Genomic DNA, 11083 nt, shown 5'->3' on the forward strand with positions numbered 1-11083 from the left:
TGAAAAAATATATTAAAAATATTTTTTTCACGATTTTTCAAAAATAGCAGATCTACAAGCTCATAGCGCGGCACTCGGTGCCGCGCTGTGAGCTTGTATATCTGCTATTTTTGAATAGCCAAATAAATCTAAAATGACACAGACGCGTCCCCGGTCTTAATGGGTTAAGTTACTCAAGTACTGTACATCAGTAAAATGTTTAGGTACTTGAGTATTTTTCAATACTTTATACTTCTTCTCCACTACATCTCAGGTAAATTTTGAATATTTTACTCCACTACAATTATTTGAAAACTTGAGTTACATGTTACTTTGTAGGTTTTGATTATTATAGGCCCTATTGTCTAGGCTCTTTTCGTTCAGTTTCGTTCCCATCAAGTGGATCTAAATAATCTCTGCTTCTTAAAAAAGATCTATTGGTAGTAAGTAAGAAACAAAGGTTTCGCCATCTGTTTTGGCGCATTTTGTTTTTAATCAGTGTTTAAAAGTCGGTACTATTTTCTTAGCAGCGTAGTAATACTTTCAAAGGGGTGGTGCGGTTTTTGGCACGTGATTCCCGTTACAGCCAATGGGGTCGCCTCGTTACTCTCACCATTTCCTGCAACAACAGCCATGGCAACGCTAACGTCCGACGAAAAGAACTCAAAACGAAGAAAATATCCTTCAAAAGCACGTCAAAAGGACTCGAACCGATGCTATATGAATCTTATGTCTGTCCAGAAAGAAGAGGTTCAGGAATTTACACGGACAAGATGGGATATAACTACAACTAGCCATGGATACACGACGGTCGTCTGTCCCGACCGAACTTCAGCCAGGTGTTTGCACTTTTCCATTTACGGCCCGTACATCTACATAAACGTTCAGATTTCAAATATAAAGTGCTTACCGCATGGCCACTAATGTCACAATTCTGTAGGGTCCCGCAGAAGTACCCGTATATTCCGTATTGTTCAATAAAGAGTATTCTTAACCGATCGGTGGCCATTTTCTCATTGATTTATAATGTATCAGAGTGCAATACACCTCCCATCCGATAGGGTCGCGTGGTTGAAAGGATATGGTGAAAATGGCCACCGATCGGATTAACATGCTTTTTATTGAACAATACGGAAGATATAGGTACTTCTCTGGGCCCGTACATAATTTTAACATCCATGGCCATAGGTAAGCATTTTAAATCTGAAATATGAACGTTTATGTAGATGTACGGGCCGTTAATGGAGAAAGTGCAAACACATGGTTGAATGTTTCAGGGCTACTACAGAATGTGTGTCAACGTTACTTATAAACGTCAACATTGTGTGGATATGGGTTCTTACAAGCCTCCTGAGGACGCTGGGTTTCACGCAACATTCTACCAGCGTGTTATTGACAAAAAGACATTAATGTGATTAATGTGAGAGGAAAACGGCAGAAGGATCAACTCTCTCAAACAGAAACGTCAGCAGGTGAGCCACACACACGGGGGGGGGGGGGGGGGGTACTCGCATTTTAACATGAGAGACTGAAATAATTTATTGTGTTATCAGATAAAAACATCTATTGAAAATAGCAGATCTACAAGCTCAGAACGCATCACAACGCGTTGTGAGCTTGTAGATCTGCTATTTTCAATAGATTTATTTGGGGGGAGACACATTTTAACATGAGACTGAAATCATTTTTTATGTTATCACATGAAAAAAATCAATTGAAAATAGCATATCTATAAGCTCAAAACACATCACGTTGTGAAAGTAAAACTAACTCAAAATTCTACTTTGAGTACAGTAGCCTACTTTAGTAAATGTACTTAGTTACTTTACACCACTGAAAGTACAGGTACTAAAAAAACCTACAGTACTCAAGTAATTGTCCTTTCTTGCTGTCCACCACTGCATCTCACCAGTGCTGATAAAGCCCATAAGCTAATTGGCAATATGGCCAAGTAAGAGATTGTAAACAAAACATGCGTGTCAATATTGGACTGTCAAATATTGATTTGTCATTTTATGATTGTATGGGTGCTATTACTGTATTTTAAACATTCCCGTGTCATTTCATCCATGTTCCATCTCTGTGATAACTCAGACATCTTTACATCGTTAACAGCTAATACACCAGATGTTGTGATTGATAAAGAGTCCAGGGAAGTGTCTGTATTAGATAGCCTGCACCTTTGACTTTAGCCTAGAGGAAGCCTTTATGACCAAGATCATTAAATACCAACCACTCCTACATACCATCTCAGAGCTGGGCTATTAGGTGCAGACTATTTGTTTTTATATTTGGCAGCCTATAGGACATACCCACATACTGGCTGTTAGAGGGTTTCAACAACTTGGGATGCCCAAAAAGAAGGCAAAAAGGTTGGCAAAGTATTGTGCTGTCTCTGTTGTAATTGGCGGAGACGGTGTTACTTATACCCATAGAGTACTGAGTGACATGCCTATTGTATCATGAAAACATATTCCAGGATTATGTGAATGTAACCTTACTGCACCTATAATATTTGTGTCCCTGTATGTTTCTCCTTTATGTGGACATAAATAAATGGTTAAAATGTGTGTGTGTGTGTGTGTGTGTGTGTGTGTGTGTGTGTGTGTGTGTGTGTGTGTGTGTGTGTGTGTGTGTGTGTGTGTGTGTGTGTGTGTGTGTGTGTGTGTGTGTGTGTGTGTGTGTGTGTGTCTGGGAAACAAAACAAAAACCTTTATGCTGAAAAGTATATTATAGATGCATTCCCTCACAAAAGAGTATATTTAAACTAAATTGGCTATCATTGTGAATACATCTTTACTTACACACTTGTGCTCATCTTTCCCTAACATTTTATGTTGCAGGCAGGATAAATTGAAGCGGAGGTTGACCCCTGATTTCCCCCAGCTGGTTTTTCACTGCCCTACCAAGTGCAACATCTCTGAACATACATACATGTCCTTCCTAGGTATTTTTAGGAAAAAGGTTTGGTGATGCTGCAAGACATACGCATTGAGTCAAGTTGGTGCCCCAAATCCTTTAATGGTGTGATCAGTGGTCATCCAGAGGAGATGCAGTCTGCACTTTAATATTTTGTCATATTTGTATACTATTTTGCTGCCGTTGCACTGTCAACCAACATTTCTCTGTTCATACCTGTGAGTGACACAGAAGGCCTGATCTTGTGGGTGGGTGGGAGGGTTGATGTACAAATGACACATGCTCTGACACACTGTGGTATTTTAATAAATATTTTATACCATATGTTGTAATAATTTGGAGCTTTAGTGTATTTATTTTAGTCTAGTCCATTTTTGGCATTATTCCAATCTAGGGGGCTGATTTTCAGCCAGTTTGGGCCAAGGAGTGCTGCTTTTTTCCCCTACCTTTCAGTACACAGTAGGTTGTGACATTTTCTATGTATGAAATATAAGCTTTTATCTAAATGTACTATGTGTATGTTTCATTGTGCTGGGCGCCGATCACTTCAGTAGAAGCGTTTTCTTTCTACATTTCATGATCAAAATTCAAATATGAGTACACTAAGGCACCAACACTTGTTTCAGGTGTTAGGTACATGTATTTATGACATTTGAGAAAGATTTTGTGTTGCCAAAAACACATTTTACAAGCAAAAACAGCAGCACAAGATTTTCGTTTTTTGGTTATTCACTTTTATACACATTTCTGGCTTGTGAAAAAATACTGCAGGATTTTGTGCGGAGAAATTTTAACCCAAAGTCCACAAGGGTATTGTCTATGCAAAAATGCATTGAAAAAGTAGATCCAAGTCGTGGGAACGAAATTCATTTTCTAGGCACTTTTTGGTGGGTCACCACACGGCCTATTATTACAGAAGCCACTTGAGCCCTATTTTATACCTATTTTATAATTCAAAAATAGTCGATTTAGAAGCTCACAACGCGTTTGCAACGCAACGAGTTGTGAGCTTGTAGATCTGCTGTTTTCAAATGATTTACATTTTCGAATTCCTAAGCCAATAATTTGATGACTCCCTTGTGTCTTCCGGTATAGAGACACAAGGGAGACTCTTTGTGTCTCCTAATGGAACCGCTGCCGGTCATCAAATTATTGTCTTAGGAATGCGACAAAAACAGAAATATATCCATGAATCAAGTCTCCATGGGGGTGACTAATCGCTAGAAAAAAAGTCATTTTGGGGGTGAACTATCCCTTTAAAGGGGTAGTTCACCCCCAAAATAACTTTTTTTCTATCGATTACTGACCATCTGGAGCCTTGAATTCATAGATATTTTTTTTTTTTGTCACATTCCTAAGCCAATAATTTGATTATAATAAATGTGTCCCCATTGATTCCGGTAGGAGACACAAATGCATTTGTGTCTCCTACCGGAATCAATGGGGACACATTTATTATAATCAAATAATAAAGGAAGGAATGCGACAAAAACAAAAAAATATCCATGAATTCAAGGGAATTATTTGGGGGGTGAACTACCCCTTTAAGTAAAAAAAACAAATTTATGGTTTTTTTCAAGTTATGGTTTCTTATATAGGGCTATGCACATGTGTCATGTGACACTGGCCAATCACAGTCCTGAATAGACTGTGATTGGCCAATCACGGTGCATTGTACAAATTGTACAAATAAAATTGTACAAAATTGTACAAATATCCAAACCTCACTTATAGGGGCGGTTTCACCGCCCAAAAATATAAATCCACCACTGTCTAGAGATATGATATAACATACTTAGCAGTACATATGTCCAGGTCTAAATCCTTCTCCACCTCTGCATTGCGTTCTTCTTGCAGGAGCCCCTGGTCGTAAGGGAGTGCCTGGCCGCGCCGTACCTAGCATGCCCGTTACCCGGACCTTTGGAGACCACGGAGGCCACGGGGGCGACGGGTTACCCGGCGATGCTGGAGAACCCGGCGGTCCTGGGACGCCCGGCCGAGCAGGTGAGTCAAAGGGGGCTCAAAAGCACAGGAACAACATAATAGCACCGCATCACTGTCTGGGCAGTGGTAGACAGTAACTGAGTACAGTTACTCTCTGTACTCTGTACTCTGTACTTTACTGGAGTATTTCCAATTTTCAGTATTTTTACTTCTACTCCACTACATCTCAGAGGCAAATATTGTACTTTTACTCCACTACAATTATTTGACAACTTTAGTTACTAGTTACCTTGTAGATTTTGAGTATTATTACAAAACACACATTAACCACTTCAGCCCTATATACATTTTGGCCATTTGAAAATAGCCGATCTACAAGCTCTACAATGCGTCGCATACAAGCTCGTCGCGACGCATTGTGAGCTTGTAGATCGGCTATTTTCAAATGATTTTTATACATTGGAAAAGTTGTGAAATGAGACATTCTGAATTAGTTACATTTTCGCCAGAAACAGACTGTATCAAATATGAGTGACTGACTATCATAAACGATACAGAGCCTCCTCCCTGACAATAGCGCCGAGACAGTTTTGTTTATTTTTGGACCACAATTCTTATATGAGACGATTCTAAGATGACCCGATGTTATTCTCCATAGACAAAGTACTTCTACGACCCAGGGGATGAACGAGTGACGTCAGGACTTCTGTCTGTACTCTATTGTTGTCGTTATTTAGTCTCAAGCTCTCTCTCTCATTCATACTAATTGTGTGATCATTTGCCCCTGCCCCCATGCAGGTGGTAAGGGACGGCCCGGTGCTGCGGGTGCGCTCGGTAGGATGGGTTCTGCCGGTTCACCCGGACCTCTTGGAGATGGCGGACCCCCTGGATTCCCTGGACCAACTGGAGAACAAGGTCTCTCTCTCTCTCTCTTTTTTACTGTCTCTCTCTCTCTCTCATTTATATCTCAGTGTTGCTCCATGTCTCACTGTCTCTCTAGTCAAAATGTATTTGACCTCTTCCTGGTATTTATTATTTATTATACAACAGGTAGTTCCGACCAAGCAATCTGATTGGTTGAAATAGCTTTCTAGCCGTGATTCAAACCAGCATCATATCACGGGCCTAATCACATTAAATAAATCACTCCGCACTGCAGTCCGCACCTGATTAGACCATATATCGCACAGCTGTGCTGTGAAGTCACGCTGTCCCACGGTAGGAAAACAAACAGACAGTACCCACCGCCGCCACCGGGGAACAAAATGAAAATGGACTATGTTGTTAATTTTGACTTATTTGGTGGACTTACGGTTGATCAATGGTTAGAAGAGAGCACACTAAATCGCCAAAAATCCTATAATAAAAGGAATAACTGGGAAAAAGTGTGCTTTATTTCAATGGTAACATCCATACTGTATAAATATCCTCCTGTGTTAAAGTAAAATTACTCCCATTTCCTTAACAGTCCAGTGTATGTTATACTCTATCGTACGAAGGTATCGCACGGCAAAAATAGCCGATCTACAAGTTCACAACGCATCGCCATCTTGACGCGTTGTGAGCTTGTAGATCAGTTATTTTGGCCACGTAACACGGTCGTACGACGGAGCATATAGCCCACTGGAATTTCATTCCACTGCGCACTTGATAGCTCGGCTGTGTTGATGAGACGGTGCCTCTAACTCAAAGCGCTGCTACTGGGACTATTTAATGTCTCAGTGAAAAACTCTTCTCTTTACAGGGAAACGGATAATAGCGAAACATTTTTATTATGAATTGCTCCACAATATGAATACATTTGGATGTGTTTTGTTGGTAACTGTTGTATAATCGCAATATTACACTCGAGGGTGTGCTTTACCTTACATTATTGTCACTTCTGTGATGCGGACGCGGAACTCGGCTGCGCCTCGTTCCTGAACCGCATCACAGGCGTGACAATAATGACGGTAAAGCACACCCTCTCGTGTAATATTGCTTAAATAATAATAATAATCAACTTTATTTGTATAGCACCTTTCATGACATGAAATGCAGCTCAAAGTGCTTTACAGAGCAAGAAAACAATTACAGAAAAAGTACAAATACAAGCAAAAAAATAAAAGCAAAAGCATAAAACAACATTCATTAAAATACTAGCAAACGGTGAGGACATGAATAACAACACAGAGATTTAAAAATCAACTAAAGTCCTTAACCAGAGGTCTGTAACTCTGAGAGTGTACAAATGGAACCAAACGGACCCTTAGAGGTCTGTAACTCTGAGAGTGTACAAATGGAACCAAACGGACCCTTAGAGGTCTGTAACTCTGAGAGAGTACAAATGGAACCAAACGGACCCTTAGAGGTCTGTAACTCTGAGAGTGTACAAATGGAACCAAACGGACCCTTAGAGGTCTGTAACTCTGAGAGTGTACAAATGGAACCAAACGGACCCTTAGAGGTCTGTAACTCTGAGAGAGTACAAATGGAACCAAACGGACCCTTAGAGGTCTGTAACTCTGAGAGTGTACAAATGGAACCAAACGGACCCTTAGAGGTCTGTAACTCTGAGAGTGTACAAATGGACGTTTGGTTCCATTTGTGCACTCTCAGAGTTATAGGGGGTCTTTGAAATAACAACGTTTTAAGAACCACTGATCTAATCTAATCAGGCATGTAACGATTTACCGTAAATCGATTAAAATCAATTCAAACTGGTGACAATTTAAATCGATTTGATAAAACAATGTATCGCAATGCAACAAAATACTGGATTTGTTTAAGAGAAATAATGTAAAAAAAAAAAAAAAAAATGTCATTTGTCTGGAAAATAAATGTATGTTTAAAAAATCGTGACAAATCGTATCGTGAACCTATAGTATCGTACCGTGAGTCGAGTGAATCGTTGCATGCCTTAATCTCTGGCTGTTTCCCCCCAAAACCCCGACCCCTCCACCCCAAAACCAGGTTTCCCCGGTAAGCCTGGCTTGCCCGGCGCCCCGGGCGGCGTGGGTCGCAGCTCCAGCATCGGCTACACCCTGGTGAAGCACAGCCAGAACGACCAGGTGCCCATGTGCCCTCAGGGCATGGCCAAGCTCTGGGACGGGTACAGTCTGCTCTACGTGGAGGGACAGGAGAAGGCTCACAACCAGGACCTCGGTATGAATGTGCAAGCACACTATTTATATGATGTTGTTCGACATGTTAGTTATAGCTACTTGCTAAATGTTACCAGTGGTGTAAAGTCCCTCCCTCACTCCATCCCTCCCTCCCCCAGGTCTAGCCGGTTCCTGCCTCCCCAGGTTCAATACCATTCCGTTCCTGTACTGTTCGCCCAACGAGATCTGCTACTACGCCAGCCGTAACGACAAGTCGTACTGGCTCTCTACCACCGCTCCCATTCCCATGATGCCCGTGGGCGAGCAACAGATACCACAGTACATCAGCAGGTAAGCATGGTGTCCGTGGGCGCTTATGAAATTAGAGACTTTTTTCTTTTTTAAAGCGTCGTTGGGGGATTCAAGTTTCACAAGCGTTAAGATTCTTTAGTTTCTGACGTATTCCTGAGCCAATAATTTGATGACGGGTGTATTTAGGAGACTCAAAGAGACTCCTTTGAGTCTCCTACCGGATACATCAGCATCTTTCCGCCTTAATCAAATTATTGGCTTAGGAACGTGACATAAACTAAAAAATCTCCATGAATTCAATGCTTCATGGGGTGTGTAATAGATAGAAAATGAGTAATTTTTGGGGTGAACTACTCCTTTAAAATTATCTTTTTTTTGGGGGGAGGGGCATGTTTTCATGTCAAAGCTGTTACAAATAGCCATCTTCACCAAATACATATTGTTAATTGTTCTTCAACCCTTAAACTGCAGGTATTTCAGACAAAAGAAAATTGTACTTATGAGTGACTATGAGTTGCATGCTTGGTATAACTTAGTATAACTGTTTCTCGATTGGCCCACATCGTGATCCTAATGGCGATGAAAGACCTGGATGGGGTTCATTTTTTACTTTAAACCTGAATTGATCGATTTGGTTTGTGAGGAGAGTTGCCAGTTTCTGACCCTGTGTTAAACTGACCTCTGCCCTCTGCTGGATGACCCGTGCAGGTGTTCGGTGTGTGAGGCTCCATCGCAGGCAGTGGCGGTTCACAGCCAGGACATGACCATCCCTACCTGCCCGCCGGGCTGGAGGAGTCTGTGGATAGGATACTCCTTCCTCATGGTACGTCATACAGCGGTGGTTCTTAAACTTCTTTCCATGTCAAGGACCCCCAAATTCAAAGCATACATACAGGTGCTGGGCCAAAAAGACTAACATTTAGGAAGGTAGAGCCAACTATATTATGGCAAAGACAACTTTATTTGAGAAAGATTGACAACGTTTCGATCCGCAGTGGGATCTTATTCAGGTCAGTTTAAACATGCACACCTGTTCAGTCCTTCTTAAGGACCCCCAAATTAACATGCACTAGGCCGTGGACCCCCATTGGAAAAGGTTTTGTGCCAGGGAGCCCCATAAGAGATTTGGTAAAGAAGAAAAAAGTTCCAAATGATTCCAAGATTTTCTAAATTAGTTGTACGACACATTGAGAGCTTGTAGATCTGCTATTTGTGCTGTTATTGAAGATTTTTTTTGACTAAAATTAAGCACATTTTCTCTGTGATTTTAGCTAGTTTTGGTGAGTTTTGTTAATATGCAAAACAGTTGAAAAAATGTAAAGCCAATTTTTTTTCCAATGTTTTTTTAAATAATTTTTATATATATATATATATCCAATAATTAAACAAAGCTCTGAGCGTCTGTCTGTGCGTGCGTGCGTCCCCAAAATCTCTTCTGCCCGGTTCTCCTCAGTGGCTGGAGCAATTGATCCGCACTTGCACACAGCCATTGACCATTACCATGTGCACGGAACACCGAAGCCTGTTTTTCACTTTCCCCAAATGTCAGCTGTTCATTAGCGTTTTTATGCCATGGTTACGCCCCTCCCGAGCTATGGGATGGCCTGTCTGTGCACAGTGCATAACCCAAACTGCACATACTGTTGGGTGCTCATATCCCCGGACGGGTATGGTCTAGGATATATAGATATACAGTTTTTGTGAACTAATATCCCTGCTTCTCCTTCCTCCTCCTCCTCCCAGCACACAGCCGCCGGCGCCGAGGGCGGCGGCCAGTCCCTGGTGTCCCCGGGGTCGTGCCTGGAGGACTTCCGCGCCACGCCCTTCATCGAGTGCAACGGCGCCAAGGGCACGTGCCACTACTTCGCCAACAAGTACAGCTTCTGGCTGACCACCGTGGAGGCCAACCAGGACTTCGCCCACTACCCGCCCCAGCAGCAGACCCTCAAGGAGGGCCAGCAGCACTCCAGGGTCAGCCGCTGCCAAGTGTGCAGCAAGCTCCTGTAGTGCCCCTAGTGGAGGGGGAGGGTGCTGCTCCTGTAGTGCCCCTAGTGGAGGGGGAGGGAAAGATGACGGATGGAGAAAAAAAAGAGAGACTGGAAATATATTGGGGGTGTTGGTGATGGATCGACACCTCACAAAGCTACAAAAAAATAAATAGATAAATAAAAATGGCACAAAATAGAGAGAGAGATGATGGCGATGCCGTCGTGATGTGATTATAGAGCAGTGGTGGATAAAGTACTCGAGTTCTTTTACTTAAGTAAAAGTACCAATGCTGCGGTGTAGAAATACTCTGTTACAAGTAAAAGTCCAGAATAAAAAAAATACTTGAGTGAAAGTACAAAAGTATTGGCATCAAAATGTACTTAAAGTACCAAAAGTAAAAGTGCTAAAATCTTTGAAAATAGCAGATCTGCAAGCTCACAACGCGTCGCATTGTGAGCTTGTAGATCTGCTATTTTCAAATAGCCGAGGTATAAAATAGGGCTAAAGTGGTTAATGTATGTTTCATAATATCATAATTTATATCTGACAAGTAACTAGTAACTAAAGTTTTCAAATAATTCTAGTGGAGTAAAAGTACAATATTTGCCTCTGAGATGTAGTGGAGTAGAAGTAAAAGTGTTGGAAATTGGAAATACTCAAGTAAAGTACAAATACCTCAAAATTGTACTTAAGTACAGTACTTAAGTAAATGTACTTGGTTACTTTCCGCCACTGTTATAGAGAGAATATTAATAAAACACACACACACACACACACACACACACACACACACACACACACACACACACACACACACACACACACACACACACACACACACACACAAGTACACATGT

The 11083-nt window shown here is 41.5% G+C and overlaps 1 protein-coding gene across 1 annotated transcript in view; it reads left to right on the top strand.

The window, feature by feature from the left end:
* col4a6 (collagen, type IV, alpha 6) overlaps positions 1–10656 on the top strand; it is a 180508-nt gene extending 169852 nt beyond the window's left edge. Inside the window, exons 42-48 of the mRNA XM_080450966.1 lie at positions 4756–4902; positions 5641–5757; positions 7795–7986; positions 8105–8276; positions 8946–9060; positions 9981–10265; positions 10301–10656. Coding sequence (XP_080307092.1) covers positions 4756–4902; positions 5641–5757; positions 7795–7986; positions 8105–8276; positions 8946–9060; positions 9981–10244 — 1007 coding nt within the window. The 3' untranslated portion in view covers positions 10245–10265; positions 10301–10656. The remainder of the gene's footprint in view (positions 1–4755; positions 4903–5640; positions 5758–7794; positions 7987–8104; positions 8277–8945; positions 9061–9980; positions 10266–10300) is intronic.
* The last annotated feature ends 427 nt before the right edge of the window (positions 10657–11083 follow it).

The sequence above is a fragment of the Gymnoscopelus braueri genome, assembly GCF_963280865.1.
Source record: "Gymnoscopelus braueri genome assembly, chromosome: 15".
Classification (NCBI taxonomy): domain Eukaryota; kingdom Metazoa; phylum Chordata; class Actinopteri; order Myctophiformes; family Myctophidae; genus Gymnoscopelus; species Gymnoscopelus braueri.